Below are 25,669 nucleotides of genomic sequence, written 5' to 3'. Positions count from 1 at the left end.
ATCATAACATAACAAACTCTCAGCCCTGCATCCATACAGAACACAGATCATAACATCATAACATCATAACATAACAAACTCCCAGCCCTGCATCCATACAGAACACAGTTCATAACATCATAACATCAAACTCCCAGTCCTGCATCCATACAGAACACAGTTCATAACATTATAACATCATAACATAACAAACTCTCAGCCCTGCATCCAAACAGAACACAGTTCATAACATCATAACATAAACTCTCAGCCCTGCATCCAAACAGAACACAGTTCATAACATCATAACATCATAACATAACAAACTCTCAGCCCTGCATCCATACAGAACACAGTTCATAACATCATAACATCATGACATAACAAACTCCCAGTCCTGCATCCATACAGAACACAGTTCATAACATTATAACATCATAACATAACAAACTCTCAGTCCTGCATCCATACAGAACACAGTTCATAACATCATAACATCATAACATAACAAACTCCCAGCCCTGCATCCATACAGAACACAGTTCATAACATCAAAACATCATAACATAACAAACTCCCAGCCCTGCATCCAAACAGAACACAGTTCATAACATTATATAGCCATAACATCATGACAGCATATAACCACAGAGAGAATAAGACGGAGAAAAGGGGGTTGGCAGAGGAAAGAAGGGGGGAACACTGACTGAAAATAAAGAAAAGGGGAATAAAGACAGAGATAGAAAGAGAGGGGTATAGAGGGTAAAAAAGAGAGAAAGAAGTAGAGAGTAGGGAGAGTGGAGAGAGAGAATGCAAGAGGTAGAGAGATATATCTAGGTTGAGAAAGTAAGAGTCAGAGAGAAAGGTTGTGAGAAAGGGAGAGAGAGAGAGGTAAAGATAGAGGGAGTGGTATAGAGAGAGAAAAAGAGAGAAAGGGGTATAAAGAGAGCAAGAGAGGGAGGAAGAACAAGAGAGAGTTCATAGAGTGTTAGAGATTTTTTTTCTGAGAGAAAAAAAGAGAAAGAAAGAAACAGAGATGAATAAAGAGTGCTAGAGAGACGTTTAAAGAGAGAGAGAGAGGTAAAGAGAGAGTAAGAAGAGGTATAGAAAAAATAGAAAGCAAGGGTCAGAGAGAAAGTTTTTGAGAGAGAGAGAGAGAGAGAGAGAGAGAGAGAGAGAAAGATAAACATAGTGAGAAAAAGAGAGGTAACAAAACAACAAAAGAGGGAAGAAGAGAATGCAAATAAGGTGAAGGGGTAGAAGGGGGAGTTTTGAAAGAGAGAGATTTTAAAAGAGAGAGAGAGAGAGAGAGAGAGAGAGAGAGAGAGAAGGGTGGTGTATTCTACAGTGTTTTCCTCTCAGGAAACGCATCCTGTTGCTGGAGTAACATGTTTGTCACTGAGAGAGAGAGAGAGAGAGAGAGAGAGAGAGAGAGTGAGAAAAGAGAGAGAGAGAGATACTTGGTGACAGATGCGGGAAAATGCATATACATGCATATGTGAGGAAGAGCCAGTTGAGCCTATGGGAATTCATGAAAGACCAGAGAACAAGAGATAAAAGACTAAAACATAAAAGAGAACTAAAAGAAAAAGATCAAATAGAGAAAAAACCACAAAGAATCAAAGATAGAGAGACAGAGATAGAGAGATAATAAAGAGTAAGCGAGTGATACAAGAGAAAAAGATAAAAGAGGAAAGAAAGAGATAAAAGAAAAAGATAAAAATAGCATGAGTGAGAGAAATGGATCAAAGAGAAAAAGATAAAACAGAACGAGAGATAAATGAGACAATATGAGAGATAGAGCGAGATTAAAGGGAGAAAGAAAAATGCATGGAAGAGAAATAAATAAGAAAGAGAGAGAAAACAAAGCATGTGTGTGTGTGTGTGTGTGTGTGTGTGTGTGTGTGTGTGTGTGTTCCACATCAGGCGGATATGTCTCCGTTCTCCTCCAGAGGGAAACAGAGAGGAAAAGAAAAAAAGCCCCCAACCCGCCCCCACTCACAAACCCCAATACCCAGCTGTAAGAGAGAGAGAGAGAGAGAGGGTCAGACAGAGTGAGAGAGGGAAAGAACTCGGCACAGAGAGCGAGAGAAAGAGAGAGAGAGATCCAGAGCTGCTGAGGAACTGAGATGGAGAAGATCTACTGAGAGAACAAATCTAAAGAGAGGATTTAAACACTGTTTTATTATTAATCATTTAATTTATCTGATTAATAAGAAGATCTGCAGACAGACAGACGGGGAGTTGGACAGTCGTAGACTGGACACCATAAACGACTGAACTTGAGAGAGTAGAGTAACGTGAGGAGGAACGTGAGGAGTTTGTTCTGAGTGTGTGAGAGTGAGCGAGTGTGTGATGGCTGTGGAGATCTGCTGCTGGACGAGTGCAGGAGTGTGTGTCGTCCAGAAAAGTGAAGAGGAAGGCTGAGGACCCCCTGAACCCCAGCAGATACGGACGAGAATGAGCGGAGATGTTCTCTAGCTGACCTCCTGCAGCGAGACAGAAGCGTGGATTGCTTTAATCACACAATATTTCTGATTATTTTTCGATATTGGAAATTATCGGCTTCTTACAGATCTTCCAGACCTTCAGTGAGGTTCTAAACGGGCACCACAGTTCTCTCTTGCTGCTAATTCCAGACTGTCATCGCTGATTTAGTGGAGATACCTCATAAAGCATGATGGATATCAATAAAAAACATTCTGATTTTAACAGATTTTAGAAATCACAGTTGGGATTTTGAGATCTTGAGATTTCACAATGCCTTGAATCGTTCCTAAAGGAATCCTTATACATATATATAATCAACTGATTAAAGACGCTTGGAGCTGATATTCCTGTGCGAGAGAGTGTGAGAAAGAGAGTGTGTGTGTGAGAGTGTGTGTTGAAGGCGCATGGCCGTGGGCAGGCTGTTGCTGGTGGCGGTGGCGGTGGCCCTGGCCTCGCTGCTGCTGAACGCCACGGCGGCTCTGGGCTCGGGCTGGGTTCTGCAGGCGCTGGAGGACGGGCGGAGGCGCAGCGTGGGTCTCTGGAGGGTGTGCCTCCACAGCAGCGATGCAGAGGTGGGCACCCAGGCCCAGCCGCGCCCGCACCCACCCTGCCAGGCTCTGGGCTGGGGGGCAGACCTCTCTGGGTACCAGGAGTCCCGCAGCACCGTCAAACGTGAGTGAAAACAGAGCAGAGTGTGTGTAGCTCAGGTTATCTAATCTATACATCATTTATCCATCCAAACATATACTCAGGCATTTATCTGACCATCCATCTATTCATCCAGCCATACATACCCATCAATCAATCAATCAATCAATCAATCAATCAATCAATCAATCAATCAATCTATCAATCTATCAATCTATCTATCTATCTATCTATCTATCTATCTATCTACCTACCTAACCATACATCCATCCATCTAAACATCTACCCAGGCATTTATCTGACCATCCATGTATTTACCCATCTATGCATTAATTAATCTACCTACCTATCTAACTATCCATTAATTCATGTATTCATGTATCTACCCATCCCTTCATGTTTATATCTACCAACCAACCATCCATCTATCCATCTGGTTAACCACCCATCCATACATATGTCTATTTATCCATTCATGTATATATCTGCACATTCATCCCTTTGTCCATCTATTCATCAATCTACTTACCCATCCATGCATTAATCTACCTATCCGTCTATCCATCATCTAGGAACTTATCCATCTATCCATTAATCCATCCATTAATTTTTATACCTTCCTACCCATCCATCCATCTACCCATTGATTAATCTACCTATCTAAATGTCTACATATCCATCCCATCTATGCACCTATCGGTCCATCCATTAATCCATCCATTATATTTTATACCTGCCTACCGTTCATCCGAATATCTGGTAAACCACCCATCCATCCATCTAACCAAAGATTAAACAATCTAAACTATCTGTCTACATATATATCCATCCAAACATCTGCCCAGGCGTTTATCTGACATCCATCTATTCATCCAGCCATACCTACCATCTACCTACAGTATCTATATGCCAATCCATCCATTTGTCCATCTATTCAATCATCTCCTTGCCCATCTATGCCTTGATTAATCTACCCATCTATCTGTTTACACATCCATCCATCATCTAGGCACTTATCTGTCCATCCATTAATCCATCCATTATTTTTTATACCTACTTACCAACCATCCAATTACCCATAGATTAATTTACCTATCTATCTGTATACATATCCACACGTCTATTCATCTGTCTATTTATCCATCCAGGCATATATCTGCCTATCATCCTTCTGTCGATCTATTCATTTATCTACTTACCCATCTACTCATTGATTAATCTACCTATTCAACTATGTACATGTCTGTCTATATATCTATCCATCCATTTATCCATCTAGGCACTTATTTATCCATCCATTAATGTATGGATCCATGTACTTATCTATTCATTTATTTTTATACCTGCCTACCAACCATTCACCTATCTGGTTAATTGTCCATCCATCCATCCAGCTACGCATAGATTAATCTACCTATCTAACTGTCTACCTATCTATCTACATATCCACCCACCCATTCATCTACGCATTTATCTTTCTATCGAATTAATCCATGCATCCATGTACTTATCCATCCATTCATTTTTATACCTACCAACTATTCATCTATCTGGTTAACTTTCCATCCATCCATCCATCCATCCATCCATCCACTTAACCATACATGCAGTCATCTATCCAGCCATTTATGTATCCATCCATTAATCCAAATACCCATCCATTAATTTATTTATATACCTACCTACATATCAACAATCCATCTATCTGCTTAGCTACCCACCCATTCATCCTTTTCTCAATCAATTTATCCATCCATCCAGAAACATGCATGTCCATCCCCTCATTCATCCATCTACCTACCAATCTATCAACACATTCCTCTATTAATCAACCCATTCATCCATCCATCCATCAGTTTATACAAGTATAAGCTGAATGTAAAGCCTGTCCAGCAGGGTCTTTAAAGTTAATTTAGAATTCCTGTTTTATTATAAACGCCCCCGGGTTCAGTGTATGAGTTAATTTAAGTAAGGAAGGAAGCACAAGGCAGGTTAGTGATGTAATCATGCGGTGGGAGAGAAGTAAATTTAGACTTACTGGGAAAATGAATCATTATACATTCTGTAAAACTGACCACAATAAATCACTGATCACATCACAGCTTCATCTACCGTACACACAACTTCCTTTATTTAAAAACTGACTTTATTTATATTTATTAATAACTTTTAAACCTATTAAAGACAGTGTCTCAATCTTTCTGCAGTCACTGTGCACTATATTAGCTCCACCTCAACTTTTTAGCAGGAAGATCAGCCAGAGAATGTTATTAGAAGATTATAAAAAGTGGCAGTGTAGAAGCAATGAGAAAAGTATAGAATTGATGATACACAAAAAAAGTATAGAAGCAGCAGAGCTCAATAATTAGGTAGAGTTTTTATAATAAGTACAGAGTAAAAGCAGTGATACAGTAACGGTTGGTTGGTTGGTTGGTTGGTTGGTTGTTGGGGTTTTATTGTCACCTCAGCACAAATTTGGCTATTTGTGGCATACACTTGGTTTTATTTGTCTAGATAGAGTACAGTTGTTTAAAGGTAACAGCATGATAAGGGAAATGTAAACTCACTACATATGTATGAAATTAGACGTTTAAAGATAAGATGTGATAAAAACTTTAAAATCTTCCCTGGTGGGTATTTTCCAATAAGGAAATTTATGTTCTTTTCTCGATAGTAAAATTGCCTTATATGGTTATAGGCAGGAGCGTCAATGAGGATGTGTTTCATTGTTAGCGGGATGTTGCACGGTTGACAAGATGGTATTTCGTCATGTGTTATAAGGTGTCTATTTGTTAGTTTTGAGTGACCTATACGGCATCTTGTGTATTTCATGCAGTTTATTGTTAAGCTCTTGGTCTGACTCTTCTTGCCATTTGGATTTGATGAAGGAGTTTATGATGTAAAAAGTGTCCAATGGTGGGATAGAGAACTTGGTGATCTCTTTTGCTGATGCTTTCTCGACGAGGTCAATACAGTTACGGTACCCCAAAGTGTAAGGGGAAGAAGTGATGGTGCGCAAGAAAAAGCCTTGTCTTGGTGCTATATAAAAAAAGCCATAATATTATTATATTATTAAATATTTTAACAAGAAATAGTTACAGTGGCCCAACAAGTAGAGGTGTGCGATATCATATCATATGCAATAATAACACTAACATATATATTTTTTAATATGGTGAACGATATTATACCCTGAAATATGGTGCCATATCACCCACCCCTAATTATCACATCAGGGTTCTACTTTTTTACTGTTTTTAGCAAAAGAAAAATTCACACTGTTCATATTTCTCTACTGTTCATTATATATCTACTAGAGACTACTAGATTATATTTGTCCAGTATCATTTATTTTACTTTAATCCTGGATCTATGGAGATAAGAAAGTCATTGTAAATTATGTTATTGTGCTTGGTCTACTATTTCGGTTTAATGAGTGTAAAGTGTGCAGTGAGTATCCTTGTTGCTGTTTTTTGTGTTTTGCTATAGAGGCTATATGTAAAAAAGAAAAAAAAAATGTTAATTATATTGGAGCAGACGGGGAGATCAATAATAGGTCTATGCTTCTTCAGTGTTGCAATGTTAAATAACATTATTCTGAACTGATTTTAAAAAGCTCAGTTTTAACGCTTTACTTACTTATAAAATGTCAGGTTTAATTCAGGCTCGGGCTCAAGGGACAGTGTACGGGCTCGGGCCGGGTCGGGATGGATTTTTTGGGCCTGATCTATGCTCTATACTCTATATCTCAGATTCCTGTATAACAGGGTGAGGCACTCTTCAGCAGCTAAAGCTGGGTTGAGGCCTGAACTCAGTGGGTGAAGATGATGGATCAGGTCAGGAGCATCGTGCAGCCTGGCACGTCCGTCCGTTCCTCCAAATTTAGACACGGGAAACGGACAAACATGGTGAAGGATCATGGGAAGTGACGCCCGCATGGTACAGCTGCATCTATGGGAGCTTCTGAACTTAGGATCTTATATGGACTCAAACACCTGCTTTAGGATAATCCAGGATACTGTGATTCAGATCCTTTGTATGCACACACACACACACACACACACACTCTCAAACACACACACACACACACATGCTTAAGGACACACACACATTCATTACGGTCCATTGACGTCGTCCTCAAGTCTACTTGGCAGGATTGTTATTATGACAGCTAATATGATCTTCCTTTCTAGGCTATTTTTTATATTTTTAAATGAACTACCTTTATTCTGCGTCCAATTTAAACAATGTCTCATTGTCCAGTAACATAATTCCTAGTGGTTTAACATCTCTTTCTGATTTTTTAAAAAATCTGTTCAATTTTCAATTCCTTTCAGCAAAACAAGATGATAAGAGTTCCTATTATACGTCTCTTATATACACATATACAAAGATGTATTTAAATATCTTCATTCATTACTCTGTAGGTATAGAATAGGGTATAGATACTAGAGTTCAATAAAATACTTCTGTAGAAGTTGTAGAAGTATCAACTCAAGCTTTTTACTTTTTTAAGTAAAAGTGTTTTTAAAAAAAGTACTGGTTTCAAAACTACTTAAAGTATAAAAGTAAAAGTAATTTAAGGGGAAGTGTGCAGGTGTTATGTATCACAGTATAAACCAATAGGGAGTCGGAATGGTATATGATTATACTACTTCTCTACATCCAATCACAATCAGATTCACTCTATCTGGATGGAGAGATTTATCTGGATAGGGGTTTTATTGAACGAAGAGAAACCGGAATGAAAACCAGCTGAAATGAAACAGGAGTAACGAGGCTGTTTTTATTAAAATGTAAGGAGTAGAAAGTTCAGATTATTGTGTGAAAATGTAAAATACTGTAAGGTATAGATAAACAACAAGTAAGATAACTGGTAGCCAGGTTGAGACACTAGTCTGGATCACTTTACTCAACTCAAATACTTGTTGCCTTACACCCATACTGCTCGCGGAGCACTGAGTATGAATAGAAGACATACATTTATCTTAAAATTCTTTCAACTTCAATTCTGACTAAAAATGCACATTCCTACTAGTGCTTGTGATGGATAAATAACATTGATAACCTTCAGTGCCAGCTAAAGTTCAGTGCAAAACCTTTTAAGATGAAAATTAGCAACTCTGCTCCGTCTTGTAGTCCTTCTGGGCTACCATAAAACACATTGCCAACATTTACTGCTGCTCAAGTAGCTTTTTAAAAGGTGTTTACTTATGTGTTATAGTGTTCTATACCTGACAATCTAGTGTGTGGAAATCTTGTGGAATGATTGAGACATTTTAATGGTGTCAGAGGCAAAAACACAGAGATTTCCACTCTGTAATGGACAATTTAAAGAAATATCTGATCATATATTCTCATCATTTTATTAGTTAATACAGAAAACATCAGACTTACTGTATGATATTTTAAAAAGGTGACTAGAAGACATTGGAAGCAGAATCCTGAGATGGGTTTGTTCCAAACCAACATCAGGAATGCACTAAAAGTAATAGCCACTATTCACCAAGGACTTAGATCTGATTTTCCCAGTAGGTCCGAGCCAAGTTTCCCAAAAACATCTCATGCATTAAGTTTTTAGAGTCATATTTGTCTTAAACTGCCTTTTTTGGGAAGCCCAGTGCAGTTTTGTTGATGTAGGAAGATGAAGTATGCTGGAGTTCATGACCTTCCATGTAGTAAAAGCTGTACAAACACCTACAAACATCTGAGCATGGCTTCAGTGCTGTGATAAGCTCTTTATTTAGCGTTAGCTTTGTTAGCTTTAGCTGATGATTCTCTATAAAGACTGCTGTTCATTTCTAATCATCTCTGTTTTTCTGATCTCAGTTCAGTTTGACATGATGCGAGCCTGTAACCTGATGGCGACGGTGGCTCTGACGGTGGGTCAGCTGATCTTCCTGCTGGGGCTTCTGAAGATAAAGCACTTTACCCAGGATTCTCAGTGGTGGGAGGAGGCCATCGCTGCCCTGTTCCAGCTGGCCAGTGAGTACACACACAAACAGTCAATCAATTTTCAATCAGTCTAAAGCGCTGTCACTATAATCACAAGACTGCTAGTTCGAATCCCGGTCATGCAGCTTGCCATCAGCTGCCGGAGCCCCGAGAGAGCACAGTAGGCATTGCTACAGTACAGTAGATGGTGCTCTCTCTTTCCCCTCATCACTCCTAGGGTGATGTGGATCAGCACAAGGCTGCATCTGTGAGCTGATGTATCAGAACCGAGTCGCTGTGCTTTCCTCTGAGCGTTAGAGCTATGATGCTACGGGGCAATGCTACAGCATCAGCAGCAGTTCAAAAAGAGGTGGAGTCTGAATTCACATGTATCGGAGGAGGCGCGTGCTAGTCTTCTTAACCCTCCTAGTGTTGAGGCATCACTAGTGACAGAGTGGGATATACAGCTGAGTAGCAGCTGAATGGTTTGGGAAATTAGGGAGAAAAATTTGAGAAAATTAAAAAATAAATCTTTAAAAAAGGAATGGAGAGTTTCTGAGTTTGCAAGCAGCTTCATCCAAGCTTTACATTACCAAACATAAATATATATATTAGTATGTGGTCGTGTAGTGTGAACAGCTGAAAGACACTCAATGCTTTCAGTGAAATATCTAGCATGCTTAATATCTGACCCAGTCAGAGACTGGGAGACAATAGCAGCAGCGGCTCGCGAATGAGTCCTGTATGTGAAAATATGAGAAATGTGGCGTGATGTCGGAGGGGAGCAGAGGTAGCAAATGTGGCCTGATGTCTACAACAGATACTGAAATAGGGGCTGGACAATAAGAATATTTATCAAAAAGTGATACATTTTGGTTTTGTCCAAAAAAAAAAATGCTTTTAAAAGTATGTCAGAATTTGTCAGTGCATAAACAACTCTGATTCACTGCACGTTTCATTACATATATTTTACTTTGTTCTGCTTAATTACTCATGCATAACTTAATTAGTTCAGAATACTTTAAATAATTGGATTACTCACTAATCATAAAATACCTAGTACTGCATAACTTACTAGAGAAATATTTGGATATTTCAACTGGTGCATTCTGTCTATATGAAAACATTCCACAATAGATACTGTATATTCATATATATTGATATATGTAGTTCCTTCAAATATCATGATAGTATTTTTACCATATCGCCCACATCGAAAATAACACTAAATGGTTACAAACAAATGGGCTGATATGAAATCCTATGTTGGAAAGAAAGAAACTGAGAGGGAAACTGAGAGATTTAAAGTACAATTTCTACAAAGACTGACTTTCAATCAATAAACATATATGAACCATTATTCCCTTTTGTGAAAAACTGTGTGAATAATAACTTGAAGAGCTTTCAAGAATTAAGAAAAAAAAATCAAAGCAAAAAATATCTTACACCTTATTTTCATGTAAAATTTAGCATACAGCATAACTGATTTTATGTGAATTCAGAAATGATCGATATGCAGCTCTGAAAATAGAGAGACCACTTTAAAATGATCAGTTTCTCTGATTTTGATATTTATAGGTATGTTTGAGTAAAATGAACATTGTCAAATTCCAAATAAAAATATTCTCATTTAGAGCATGTATTTGCAGAAAATGAGAAATAATAATAACAAACTGAAATAATGAAAAAAAGATGCAGAGCTTTTAGACCTCAAATGATGCAAAGAAAACAAGTTCATATTCATAAAGTTTTAAGAGTTCAGAAATAATCAATATTTGGTGGAATAATCCTGGTTGGTTTTTAATCACAGTTTTCATGCATCTTGGCATCATGTTCTCCTCCACCAGTCTTACACACTGCTTTTGGATAACTTTATACTGCTTTACTCCTGGTGTAAAAATTCAAGCAGTTCAGTTTGGTGGTTTGATGGTTTGTGATCATCCATCTTCCTCTTGATTATATTCCAGAGGTTTTCAATTTGGTAAAATCAAAGAAACTCGTGATTTTTAAGTGATTTCTTATTTTTCCCAGAGCTGTACTTGCAGAGTACACCACAAGGCGCCAGAATGATTATTAGCTGGACTGAGCTCAGCTGATTTATATTCTCATATCAGCCAATACTTACAAATACCACACACATCCAGAACACCACAGCCCGGCCTGATCCAACTCAACCACACTTATACACACACACACACACACACAGCTCTCAGATCAGCTTCTTCAACACACACACACACACACGCTGCCCTGTACACCTCACAGTTCTTAGAGTGAGGAACACCAAAAACAACACGGCGCTGCACGTATCTCCTAACCCGCCTGTCTAAAGCCGGGCCGAGGCTCCGCCGGCCCCCGCTGGCCCCCGCTGAGGGTCCGGGGGGCTGCAGACCCTGCACAGCCTCTTCACAGCTCGCTGTTTGGGCTTCTGAAGCAGAGGAACCTTCAGGAGCTTTGAGGATTTGTAAAACAGTAAACTGCAGTGTGTGTAGATCAGGTAGACCACCCACAACTCAAACAGGAAGAGACCTCCCTATAGGAACATGACTGCAGCTTATCAGATCCAAACCAGCATTCTTAGACACACTCTTCACTGCCACATCCAGGAATAGGCTAAATGGAGTGTGTGGGTGGGTCTGAGAGAGTGTGTGTGTGTGTGTGTGTGTGTGTTTGGGTGGGTGACTGACCACTGGAGTGTTTCCCCATACAGTGGGCTTCAGAGGAACACACACTGATAAGGAGTGTGATAATATAATGTATAAATACAGAACTGCAGTAAATTCTACTGTATTACTGTATATATTTCACTAAGTTTACGTTAGCTTGTGGCTGGTGTGTCAAATTGGGGCAGTATAATGACTTCAGATTAAGATACTGTGTGTTAAATTTCACTATATTTCATGTCAAGAGGCTTTTACTGTCATTACATCTGAGTACAGGTACACAGTGCAACGTGCAAAATTATGTTCCTCCAAAACCAACACAGTGCAACATGGAACAACAGTATAATAGACAACATAAAGTGCAGGAGTGACGATACAAAACTATAAAACTATAAAAGAAAACATAAAACTATAACACTATAATAAATACAATAAATACAAAAGACGAGACAGTTTAACAGAAAGGACAGTGCAGTTCTGGTAGAGTACAATTAAAATGTTTTGCTTATCAGGAGCCTTTTGTAATGGTGTAACTGTTAGTGTAAAGTAGTACAATGCAACAGTTCATTTGCATTGGGAGTATCGGTATCGGATGTTTGTATTGGAAGTCGATGTCAAATTTCAGTATAAGATGTCAGTATCGGATGTTAGTATTGGATGTAGGTATTGAACTTTGGTATCGGATGCCAATACTGGGTGTCAATATCGAACGTTGGTTTTGAATGTTGGTATCGGATTTTGGATGTAGATACTGAATGTTGGTACTGAATGACGGTATCGGCGGTCAATATTGGACATTAGTATTGGACGTTGGTATCGAATGTTAATATTGGACTTTGGTATTGGATGTTGGTAACAGATATTTGTATTGGATGTCAGTATCAGATGGATGTATTGGTTGTCGGTATTAAATGTCTGTATCAGATTTTAAAATTGAATGTCAATATCAGATGTTGATAACGGATGTCAGCATTGGACTTTTGTATTGGATATTGGTATTCGAAGTTGATACTGGATTTCAGTATTGAATATCTGTATCGGATGTCCATATTGAAATAGAATTGAATGTCGGTATCGGCTGTCTGTATTGGGCATTAGTATTGGACTTTATTATCAGATGTCAGTATTGGACTTTGATATCAGATGTCAGTATTGGACTTTGGTATTGGATATCGTTATCGGATGTCGATACTGGATGCTGGTAACAGATATTTGTATTGGATGTCAGTATCAAATGTTTGTATTGGATGTCGATATCGGATCTCTCGCTATCGGAAGTTAGTATTGGATGTTGGTATCGTAAGTCGATATAGGATGTCAGTATTGGATGTTGGTATTAAATGTCGGTATTGGATTATGGAAGTCGATATCGGATATCAGTATCAGACGTCATATCAGATGTCTGTGTCGGGTGTCTGTATCAGAGCCTTGTTTTTGATTACAATTTACTGATTAAAATAAATAAATAAATAAATAAATAAACAGAAATTGCCAATATATTGTTATTTGTATGAAGGGCTGATATGAAAATTAAGAAACTTAAACCTTAATAATTTGGAGTCTAAGACCAGCGTGAGATGAGTAAATGAGTATGGTATCAATCAGATACACAATACCAGTATCTGTATTCACACATCACTTGTTACTGTAGTGAACTCAGGCCTGGTGAGGCTCTCCTGACCTTTTCCCTAATAGAAAATACCAATTGATTTATTAACCTTGTAAACTTGTGTTAAATTCTCAATCGGTATAATCCCAGTATTAATGCAGATTTTATGCAGATATTCATTTTGTGTATGTAACGCCTTCATATTTGCCTTTACCGGAATTTCCACTTCCTGTTAGCTAAAAGAGCAGAGCGGCAAAAATGACAATTTCCACACAGAGCTGTGTGAGATTAACTGGTTAGAGTGGGAATATTACTAATGCCTGTGTGTGTGTGTTTAAATGGTTAATGTGGGAATATGAAGAGTGTGGGTACATTATTAATGTGTGTGTTTGTTATTGGTGTGTGTGGTTATATTTAGCAGTGCGGCAGCATCAGGCGAGTGTGTGTGTGTGTGTGTGTGTGTGTGTGTGTTAGCGTCAGGCAGGCGCCAGGATATCCCTGTTCTGCTGGGGGAAATGCCTGCCACTACCTGTTATGCAAACCCAGAGGAAGGAGAGGAGGGGGACAGGGACCGCAACACACACTTCAAATAACACACACTTACACTCATTCACATTTCTGCATGTGTGTGTGTGTGTGTGTGTGTGTGTCATATCGATATATTACAGTCTCTACATGTGTTTGTTCATTTGGATTATAAATTGAATTCATTTTCTTTGAATATATTTGTGAAGTTTTCATTTTCATATTATTTCATTCTTATTATTTTACATTTGTATATTATATAAACAAATTAACAGAACTGCTGTAAACATACTTTATATAAAGCATACATATATCTGCTAAAACACAATGGTTAAATATTTGGGTGAAAGCATGGTTACAGTTTAATATTTACACAGAACAACCAAAAATTTAAGGACAATCTGTGTAAAAATTCATAATCAATTTCTTAATAGTCTTAATAGAGATTCATCCACTCTGAAAGGAGCATTAGGGATTGCTTAAACAATGTGATCAACAAAAAGTAATAATGTAAAAAAGTAAACATTTTCCAGATGAATCGCTTGTGTTAATGTGACAGCAACACTGAATATTTGCAATAATGATCCATAACCCACTTTGTTACCAGCCTGTTATGCCAAGAAACTATCAAATGTAAAGTGACATATGTATATATATATATATATATATATATATATGAAATAATAATAAAATAACAATAAACAAAAATTAAATCCACCCCAAACTGCTGCAATATACATCTCTCTTTATATACACATAAGAAATAAATAACCAGTCCGCAATCTGATAGGGGACAAATAAAGGGATCGCATATATGAAATAGGGCTGCAGCGATTAGTCGATATAATCGACAATGTCGATTATTTAATTTTGTTGACTTCAAATTTCATTGTCAACTAATCATTAAATTATTTACACAAACTGCCAGGAACAGAAGTGCAATGGGAGATGATGGGTAAATGTCTCACTCACACAGTTTACACTCAACTTATTTGAACAACATCTACACATTTAAATGCCTTTTAAATCTAATGTTCAACTGTTTACAATTATTTCTGCCATGTCCTTCATCTCTAGAAATGATAGAGACTAATCGAAAAAATTATCATCAGATTAGTCAAAAATAATCATTAGTTACATCCCTAATATGAAATAGGTAATGAATAGGTCTCTTATAGAAACAGTTATAGTTTCTGTAAATAGAAATGCAATGGTTCCAGGCTAGGCAATATTTAAACAAACGAAGAAACGGTGAATGTAGATGTGATTTCTGCCAGAGTTGCTCCTCTTTACTAGGGATGGGAATCACAGGGAGTCTCACGATATGATATTATCATTATATGTTTCCCACGGTAAGGATGATATCTATATATATATATATATATATATATATATATATATATATATATATATATATATATATATATATATATATATATATATATATATATATATTTATTTATTTAACCAGGCAGGTCATTAAGAACTGAAGTATCACAATACTGTGATTTAGTGATACTCGATATATCACAAGACAATTCTCTATAAAACTTTATGGCATCTGTATAATGATGTCTTTTCAGATGAACTTAAATATTTTAAATACTGCAGTAAAAGTGCACATGTATTCAGTGCACGTGTGTGTTGTGATACACTGTATCTGTGTGTGTTTACGTTGCCAGGAGACGTTCTGAATCAGAGATAATAGAGGAGACAGGAGGATGTTTAACCAGGACAAAGCTAAAAGTGATACAAGCAGAGTGTGTGTGTGTGTGTGTGTGTGTGTTGGGAGGAGGTAACTGATTAATTGTACATTATAATGCTGCCTGTTTACACAATCCGGAGAAACAGATTACATCTGACAAAATAAAAAAGTCCCTGCGTACTGGTATACACACTCCCAACACACACACACACACACACACACACACACACACACACACACACACACTCCTGTGTAGGGAGACAGTGTTTCCCTGGAAGTAAAGGGGAACGCCTCGATCGGAGGCAGCCAAGCCGACTGTATCTCTGCTGTAGACAACTGCATCCACACACACACACACACACACACACACACACACAGAATCAAATACTTCCTAATGCACATCCATCATGTCATAGTACAGACACATAAAACACACCCAACACACACACTCTAAATAAAAGAACATCACAGAGCTAAAAACATCCACAGCCACCCTGAAGCCTGGTTTCCGTACTTAATCCACGTCTGATAGATAACAATGAACAATTCCAATGAAAAAAATAAGAGCGCACTTAAAAATGATGAGTTTCTTTGATTTTACCCAATTGAAATCCTCTGGAATATAATCAAGAGGAAGATGGATGATCACAAACCATCAAACCACCAAACTGAACTGCTTGAATTTTTGCACCAGGAGTAAAGCAGCATAAAGTTATCCAAAAGCAGTGTGTAAGACTGGTGGAGGAGAACATGATGCCAAGATGCATAAAAACTGTGATTAAAAACCAACCAGGATTATTCCACCAAATATTGATTTCTGAACTCTTAAAACTTTATGAATATGAACTTGTTTTCTTTGCATTATTTGAGGTCTGAAAGCTCTGCATCTTTTTGTCATTTCAGTCATTTCTCATTTTCTGTAAATAAATGCTCTAAATGAGAATATTTATATTTGGAATTTGGGAGAAATGTTGTCTGTAGTTTATAGAATAAAACAACAATGTTCATTTTACTCAAACATAAACCTATAAATAGCAAAATCAGAGAAACTGATTCAGAAACTGGGTGGTTGGTTGGTGGGTGGTTATTGTCAGCACTACAGTAATTAGCATGGTGGTGGTGTATGAGGTGTTAGTGTGTGTTGAGCTGGTACAGTGAGTGAATCAAATACAGCAGTGCTGCTGGTTATTAAAGGGAACAATGAGCAAGAGACACTGGTGTATTTTACGTTATACCAAAAATGAACCACACCCATGACTAATTAAGAGAATTAGTACATGCCTTTTGCATTGCATTTCGAGATGCGCATGGTGTACTTTTCCTGTCGTTATGATAGCACACTGATATGCCACATGGTGTTTCTTTAGACGGCTCGCCTATAGATCACTAAAACAGGGCCCCTGCCCTGACCAGTGAGTTTTTTCACGGCTTTCTCGGTCACATGACATCGCGTTCAGTCGCTCCTCCATTTCCACTCGCTGTTGTGTTTTTACATGGATCTCTGTGGAAACAATGACGGGCCCAAACTCTAATTACGGTGCGCGGCAGTGGACAAATATCTATTTTATTAAAGGCGAGGAGACGAAACTCAGAGATGTGCTTTCGGACGGGACTAAAATTACCGGAGGAGCACAAAAAGAGTTCAGAGAAAAACAGTAGACAATTCAGCCTGTATTTTTTTCAGAGGACGTCTGAGAAAAACACAAACATAATTGTTCTGGACCGAAATAAAATGAACCCAGGATAGAGCTTAAGTGATTGTTGCCACAGATGGTTTGATTGTGCAGGTTGTATAGGAGGTTCAGTGTGTTTAATCCTGATTTTATCAGTGAAAGTCTCGTGTGAAGCCGGGCGTGTGATGTGGAGTGGTGCCGGCTGGTGCTGCTGGGTTTTAATGTGTTTATGTGTTAATGCTCTTCACCACGCAGCTCCAGCAACACAAACAATACAGGGAACGCTTCCAGTCCTGGGAATGCTACTGTTATTGGCCTTGGCTACCGACATACTGACCATCATAAACAAAGCCTCTCTCGGACGGAGCCTCGCAGGCGCAGACAGACGGACTCGTGGGCGTCCTGACGGCTCTGACTGACCGCTGGGAGTTTTCCCTACTCCTACTGACAGGAGAACTGACCTCGCCGCTCGGAAGAGGCAGAAACGTGGGGTAGAACTGAGCAGAGCTTACTGAAGATCTGTTCAATAAGGATTAACTCCCAAAATCCACCTCATTAAAACTCTAGCATCTCAGAGTTCAAAATAACCTTCAAAGCATGAACGAGCAGCTCAGTTTCCTCTGCTGAGAACAGTTTGTTGGACACGTCCAGGAGCTGCCCTGTTAAAATAGCAATCCACCAAAGTCAGAGTGCATCTGCCTTTCAAAGAGAATGATGAGCAGGAGACACTCTGCTTGGTTTATTTTACATTACGCCCAAAATTAAACACACCCATGATTAATTAAGAAAATTAGTACACAACTTTTGCACGTTTTGAGCTGTGCAACGTGTACTTTTGCCCGAAAGCAAGCTGCACAGTTTGTGGTTGAATGCTCGCCTAAAAAAAAATTCTAAAAGAAGTTCTTTTGTACAGAACATTCTCGCCCTTAATAAAACGCTAGCACCTCAAGGTTAGAGTTTTTTTTCAGATTAAAAAATAGAAATAACCAAAACTGAAACAACCGAAGACTTTAGCTAAAGGGTGATACTGAACATGACATAATTTTTTGATTTGTATTTGTTTTAAATAGACTAAATGTAATATATGAACATACATCAACTAAAAGATTAGACTCAGAGCAATTCTGTTTCTTTGCCATGAGGTGATGTTGAATATCCAGTGGTCAGTATAAGAGAACTGAACCCAAACACCTGATCCTCATTCACACGTGATACCTGGTAACACTAGTGAGTCACATGACACCAGCGAAGGTCTGATATTTACAAATGAACAGCTGTGGGTTATTTTCAGAAGACAGTAAATCTGTACTGCATTACAAGCTGTACACTGACTACTCTAAATTACTGTATATTCAAGCTTTACATAAAAAAAAAAAAACATTTGCAAAACTGTGAGGAGTGTATTCACTTTTGTGGAATACTGTTTATCACAGGAAAACAAAATAATGTTACCGGTAGTTTTCTAATATTGTGCAGCTCTAGTTTGCATTATTTTATTCTCTTCATTATTATATTATAACCAGGATTAGATAAAAAAGGATGAATGCAGGTCTGATTAAATTTCCGCACGCACACACACACACACTCACTCTCTGCTGGAGGTCACGAATGGCCTTGGTGGACTGAACCGCAGTCACAGATACAATAGAGAGGAAATGTAGAGCGGATTTACACTTAGACTGCCTGACCTGCCTGGAGACAGACCGAGTGTGTGTGTGTGTGTGTGTGTGTGTGTGTGTGTGATTATTTAGGTTAGTCTGAATGGGAGGGGTGGAAGGAAGGAAGGATGAATGGAAGAGAGAGAGGGAAGGAACCCAGAGAGATTACACACCATGCCAAACACACACACACACACACACACACACACTGTAAATTACTTTACCTGTGTGTGAGCAACAAACATGATTATAATAACTATTATAATCATATACATATATATATTATAAATTGCTAAAATTCTATATCAATATATTTTATGGGGAAGAAAAAATAAAAAATTCTTAACTTTCAGTAAAAGTCAATTTAACAATTATAATTCTAACTAATTTTGGAGCATGTAACTGCCAGAATCACACACTAGTGACAAGTGAGAACAACATAAACGGAGATACAAGGGTTTTGAGTGTAGGTAATTAAAAAGGTTTAGTATGGGGAAAAATATCAAAATCAAATATCGTATTGTTTTTGTTTGCGACACATTATTGTCGATACTTGGCGTCAAATATGTATACTTTTATTAAAACATAGGAGGTCTAAACTTTCTAAAACTTGCCCCCCAATTAGACTTGCTAAGCTATGATTATTAAATTAGGGTAAACTTGTGGTGAAGAATATTGGTTATTAAATGATTAAATATCAATAAATCTATAATTACTGGTATCTACTTATTTATGAGAATGTTACCCATGTTTGAGTAAAATGAACATTGTTGTTTTATTCTATAAACTACAGACAACATTTCTCCCAAATTCCAAATAAAAATATTCTCATTTAGAGCATTTATTTACAGAAAATGAGAAATGGCTGAAATAACAAAAAAAGATGCAGAACTTTCAGACCTCAAATAATGCAAAGAAAACAACAAGTTCATATTCATAAAGTTTTAAGAGTTCAGAAATAATCAATATTTGGTGGAATAACCCTGGTTTTTAATCACAGTTTTTTTCCATGCATCTTGGCATCATGTTCTCCTCCTCCACCAGTCTTACACACTGCTTTTGGATACCTTTATGCTGCTTTACTCCTGGTGTAAAAATTCAAGCAGTTCAGTTTGGTGGTTTGATGGCTTGTGATCATCCATCTTCCTCTTGATTATATTCCAGAGGTTTTCAATCTGGTAAAATAATAGAAACTCATCATTTTTAGGTGCGCTCTATTTTTTTCTAGAGATAACATCATATCAGACGATGCCGTGTGATCCCCTCCAGTACTGTATTCTAGTATCAGTGTTTTAATTAGTAAAATACACACTGTTCTGTGTAGCGCTTGAGAATTTCCAGTTCTCACGTCCCCCGCTGGGAGTTTACTGGGTTTCTGGGAAAAAAGCTCTGCTTTTATTAATAACACACTTCCCTCTATTACACAGGCAGTGGGAGGGGCCACAAACCCGTCAATCAGCGTCTCCTGCCCAATGGCCTGTGCTGAATTGCTCTGTGACTAATTCACTTCCATTAACACAGACAGAGGGAGGCATAAACTCAGCCAGAAATAACCAGTTATAATAAACAGCAGCATCCCGCCGGGAAACCTCCCGCTCCAAACCCGGAACCTTCCAGAGCTTACCAGCACCACTTCCTACCTACTGTAACTCACAGACTCTAACACAGAACCACTCCAGCACCACTTCCTACCTACTGTAACTCACAGACTCTAACACAGAACCACTCCAGCACCACTTCCTACCTACTGTAACTCACAGACTCTAACACAGAACCACTCCAGCTCCACTTCCTACATACTGTAACTCACAGACTCTAACACAGAACCACTCCAGCACCACTTCCTACCTACTGTAACTCACAGACTCTAACACAGAACCACTCCAGCACCACTTCCTACCTACTGTAACTCACAGACTCTAACACAGAACCACTCCAGCACCACTTCCTACCTACTGTAACTCCCAGACTCTAACACAGAACCACTCCAGCACCACTTCCTACCTACTGTAACTCCCAGACTCCAACACAGAACCACTCCAGCACCACTTTCTACCTACTGTAACTCCCAGACTCCAACACAGAACCACTCCAGCACCACTTCCTACCTACTGTAACTCCCAGACTCTAACACAGAACCACTCCAGCACCACTTCCTACCTACTGTAACTCACAGACTCTAACACAGAACCACTCCAGCACCACTTCCTACCTACTGTAACTCACAGACTCTAACACAGAACCACTCCAGCACCACTTCCTACCTACTGTAACTCCCAGACTCCAACACAGAACCACTCCAGCACCACTTCCTACCTACTGTAACTCCCAGACTCTAACACAGAACCACTCCAGCACCACTTCCTACCTACTGTAACTCACAGACTCTAACACAGAACCACTCCAGCACCACTTCCTACCTACTGTAACTCACAGACTCTAACACAGAACCACTCCAGCACCACTTCCTACCTACTGTAACTCACAGACTCTAACACAGAACCACTCCAGCACCACTTCCTACCTACTGTAACTCCCAGACTCTAACACAGAACCACTCCAGCTCCACTTCCTACCTACTGTAACTCACAGACTCCAACACAGAACCACTCCAGCACCACTTCCTACCTACTGTAACTCACAGACTCCAACACAGAACCACTCCAGCTCCACTTCCTAAATACTGTGACTCACAGACTCCAACACAGAACCACTCCAGCACCACTTCCTACCTACTGTAACTCACAGACTCTAACACAGAACCACTCCAGCACCACTTCCTACCTACTGTAACTCACAGACTCTAACACAGAACCACTCCAGCACCACTTCCTACCTACTGTAACTCCCAGACTCTAACACAGAACCACTCCAGCACCACTTCCTACCTACTGTAACTCACAGACTCCAACACAGAACCACTCCAGCTCCACTTCCTACCTACTGTAACTCACAGACTCTAACACAGAACCACTCCAGCACCACTTCCTACCTACTGTAACTCCCAGACTCTAACACAGAACCACTCCAGCACCACTTTCTACCTACTGTAACTCCCAGACTCCAACACAGAACCACTCCAGCACCACTTCCTACCTACTGTAACTCCCAGACTCTAACACAGAACCACTCCAGCTCCACTTCCTACCTACTGTAACTCACAGACTCTAACACAGAACCAGCACATGCCTACACTTCTACTGAATCCTGCATTCAGATCCTTAAAGATAAACCACCTATTGCTGACACTGACGTGCAAATGCATACAAGCAGCTTGTCTAGTACCTGTAGAACAGAAGAACTGCCATTAAAATATAATAGTATAGTAGAGGAGAAGTGAAGGAACTGTGTTCTCTGGAATGATGGAGCTCTATTCAATATGTTTTAAGATGGGATGAGTTGGGATGATGAGGAATGAGGTGCTGACCTCACTTATGCTTCTTAAGCCCTTAAAACTCTTTGTTCCGTATACAGACTACAGGTGTAGGTGATTTAAAACTCTTTTTTCTGCAGTAAATTAGCTTATTTACATTCTGAAAATTTGAGGGATTTGAAATCTCCTACAATAGACATAAAAATAGACATAAAAACTAGACAAACATAGCAAAACTAAAGGTTTAACTGTTTGATTTGTATTCAGGAAAATATTGATTTTAAAATGAAGTTCAGGAAAGAGCCAATTTTATGATTTTATTAATTATATTTTGACATTAGCAGATTTACTTAAATATATTTTTTATATTTTCTATTAAAATTACAATTACGTTTTTCAGTAATGTTCCTTATCCAACATGAAAGCGTTTTATGTTTAATGCTTAAATAGAAATCCTCAAGATTTAGTGGTGTAAAATAAAATCCTGGCCTGTTTAAGCTTCTGGCAGAATACAATCAAATCCTCACAACAATATTGCAAAATCATACTACAAGCTGCCTAACCCAAAAGTAAAATTTGTACTGTTCTCAATTTCATGACATGTCTAAGTGAGATTAATTATATCTGCCAAATATCATATATTTTACAATAATCTTTAATACACAGAAGGCATGTTTAATATCTCTGACGGGTGGATTGATTTTTTTTTTATATATATATATATAAATTTATTTTAAATTCTTAACAAGGTCAATCCTTCCACCCACTCAGCTGTATATCCTCCATCAGTAGCGATGCTCCAACACCAGGAGGGTGAAGACTAGCACACGCCTCCTCCGATACATGTGAAGTCAGACTCCGCCTCTTTTTGAACTGCTAATGCTGTAGCATTGCCGAGTATCATCACAGTGTTAACGCTTGGAGGAAAGTGCAGCGACTTGGTTCTGATACATCAGCTCACAGACACAGCCTTGTGCTGATCCACATCACCCTAGGAGTGATGAGGGGAAAGAGCGCCATCCATACTGTACCCACCCAGAGAGAGCAAGACCAACTGTGCTCTCTCAGGGCTCCGGCAGCTGATGGCAAGCTGCATGAATGAGATTCGAACCAGCGCTTTAGCAGCACTTTAGATCATGTTAAAATGATTTTATATTGAAAATGAATAAATTATTAGGTAGTTTTTTTATATAGTTAATGTAAGATTTGACAGTATAAAACATTGTTAAATAGTTAAGTAAAGTCTGACTTAATTATACATTTATAGTTAATTACTAGTTAAGACATTATTAAACATTACTAAATGTTAATGCTTTATAATGTTATAAATAATAATAAATAGAGACATTAGTTAAATAATTTTGTAATGGTTAATAATGTCTTAACTAATATCAATTAATAATTAGTTGAGATAATCTGTAGTAACTACTATTAATTTATGTACCCTTATTGTAAATTGTTACCAAAAAAAATCATAAAACAAAAAGCTTTTGAACAGTACTGTATATAAATAAAAGCTACTTACTTTTTTTTACTAATGAGAAGTTGTAAAATACAGAATAATTATAAACACTATTAATTAGAAAACTACAATAAGTGCCAATAAGAAAATCTTAAATCTTAAAATCATTTGAATGAATTTTTAATGAGTTTTCTATATCTCATATATCTTACGCTTCTGTGTTTTGGAGAATCCAGCCCCTCATTCTGTCTGTGTACCATGTGTTATTGTCATTTCTGCAGGTTTTGTTCTGGTTATTGGTCTGGTGTCGTTCTACAGGATCGGTCCGTACACACACCTCTCCTACTCCTGCTACATCAACATCACCGCCTGCTTGCTGGCCACGCTGGCCGCCGCCATGCTCATCTGGAACATCCTCCATCGCCGTGACGACTGCCTGACCCCGCCCGTCATCGTCATCAGCCGAACGCTCGCCATGCCCTTCAGACCGCGCCTCGACAACGATTACGTGGAGTCGCCGTGCTGACACACGTTCACCTTCTAACAGCAGCAGCTCCGCACCTGAACACCCTGATATATTAACACCTGACGGAGAAAACTGAAGAACCCTGAGGAACCCTGAGGAACCCTGAGGAAGGACCATTAACATACTCTGAATTCTGCTCAGTCCTGCTGGAGTCTCACACACACACAAACACACACAGGCGCACACACACACACACACACACACACTAAATGTGTAGAATACCGAAACTTGCCTTTGTGCTACACGTGTTACTGAAGGTTCTATTACAGTCTTCTACTAGATGTAGTCAGCATTTCTCAGCCACTACACTATAGAATAAAGTATCAAGCTGAAGGACCTTTTATATACAGCTGAGAAATGCAGCCAACATTCAGAGTGATTTTAAGGATGCAACTGGTGTGCAAGGCAGCCGACAAGACGTTAAAAACAAATATATCATTTACCTCTAGCCTAAAAGCTATATATCATGTCAATATCATAAATAAATTAGGCTTAAATTCAGGGTTTATGGCATTTTACAGACTTTTAGTACAGCAGCATTTTATCACAGAGTTTCAGTGGTCCATTGTGTGCATCCGTTCACTTCTTAATTCACTTATTACCAGTGAAACAATGTAAGAAGTTCAGAAACCAAACCCCTGTAGTGGATCCTGCAACATTATCTATCTATCTATCTATCTATCTATCTATCTATCTATCTATCTATCTATCTATCTATCTATCTATCTATCTATCTATCTATCTATCTATCTATCTCTCTCTCTCTCTCTCTCTCTCTCTCTCTCTCTCTCTCTCTCTCTCTCTCTCTCTCTCTCTCTCTCTCTCTCTCTCTCTCTCTCTCTCTCTCTCTCTCTCTCTCTCTCTCTCTGTCTCTCTCTCTCTGTCTCTCTCTCTCTGTCTCTCTCTCTCTGTCTCTGTCTCTCTCTCTCTGTCTCTCTCTCTCTGTCTCTCTCTCTCTGTCTCTCTCTCTCTGTCTCTCTCTCTCTGTCTCTCTCTCTCTCTCTCTCTCTCTCTCTCTCTCTCTCTCTGTCTCTCTCTCTCTCTGTCTATCTATATATATATATATATATATATATATATATATATATATATATATATATATATATATATATATATATATATATATATATATATATATATACAAAACGTTAGTAATTTTAATATGAATACGCAGGTCAACTGAGAACAAAATAAAGCTTTTGTGGAATTCAAAGACAATTAAGAATTCAGTGAGGTCAGTCTAAAATACTGCTCTAATGGTTTCATAATAGTAAATGATTGTCACTTTTGATGTAATTTGGTGTTATGACCGTGAGAATTCAACTTTTTCTACACCAGACATTTATTAGTTTACTTTAAAAAATTTAATGTGAATTAATTACAGGTCGACGCTCTCACTGACCACTGACTTCCTTATCCAGAGC

At 38.4% G+C, this 25,669-nt stretch overlaps 2 protein-coding genes and 1 long non-coding RNA gene across 6 annotated transcripts in view; 1 reads left to right on the top strand and 2 right to left on the bottom strand.

Annotated features, from left to right (window-relative positions):
• ift140 (intraflagellar transport 140 homolog (Chlamydomonas)) overlaps window positions 1-25,669 on the bottom strand; it is an 80,751-nt gene that overhangs the window by 29,102 nt on the left and 25,980 nt on the right. The gene's annotated exons all lie outside the window — the stretch shown is intronic.
• Window positions 1,980-25,286, top strand: tmem204 (transmembrane protein 204). The gene is made up of 3 exons (XM_007241771.4): window positions 1,980-3,141; window positions 8,947-9,102; window positions 24,001-25,286. Exons 1-3 carry the CDS (start codon window positions 2,874-2,876, stop codon window positions 24,243-24,245), a joined length of 669 nt encoding a protein of 222 aa, XP_007241833.3. The 5' UTR covers window positions 1,980-2,873; the 3' UTR covers window positions 24,246-25,286.
• Window positions 21,395-22,158, bottom strand: LOC125802342 (uncharacterized). 3 transcript variants are annotated; one of them, XR_007439382.1, is made up of 4 exons: window positions 22,033-22,158; window positions 21,825-21,876; window positions 21,617-21,720; window positions 21,395-21,460 (listed from the first exon to the last, which is right to left on the bottom strand). It is a non-coding gene; the product is annotated as an uncharacterized LOC125802342 (long non-coding RNA). The 3 variants fall into 3 exon arrangements; XR_007439383.1 differs by lacking the exon at window positions 21,825-21,876; XR_007439381.1 differs by lacking the exon at window positions 22,033-22,158 and having other exon boundaries at window positions 21,825-21,904.

This window comes from Astyanax mexicanus, chromosome 6 (genome assembly GCF_023375975.1).
Source record: "Astyanax mexicanus isolate ESR-SI-001 chromosome 6, AstMex3_surface, whole genome shotgun sequence".
In the NCBI taxonomy this organism is placed as follows: Eukaryota; Metazoa; Chordata; class Actinopteri; order Characiformes; family Acestrorhamphidae; genus Astyanax; species Astyanax mexicanus.
The sequence above is the reverse complement of the archived record's forward strand: the minus strand, read 5'-3'. Positions and strand labels throughout refer to the sequence as shown.

Bases quoted from the DNA above. Each gene is read 5' to 3' on its own strand.
- tmem204 (XM_007241771.4), top strand. From the start codon at position 2,874: ATGGCCGTGGGCAGGCTGTTGCTGGTGGCGGTGGCGGTGGCCCTGGCC. The intron at 3,142-8,946 runs GTGAGTGAAAAC...TTCTGATCTCAG, and splicing joins GTCCCGCAGCACCGTCAAAC to TTCAGTTTGACATGATGCGA. The intron at 9,103-24,000 runs GTGAGTACACAC...TCATTTCTGCAG, and splicing joins TGCCCTGTTCCAGCTGGCCA to GTTTTGTTCTGGTTATTGGT.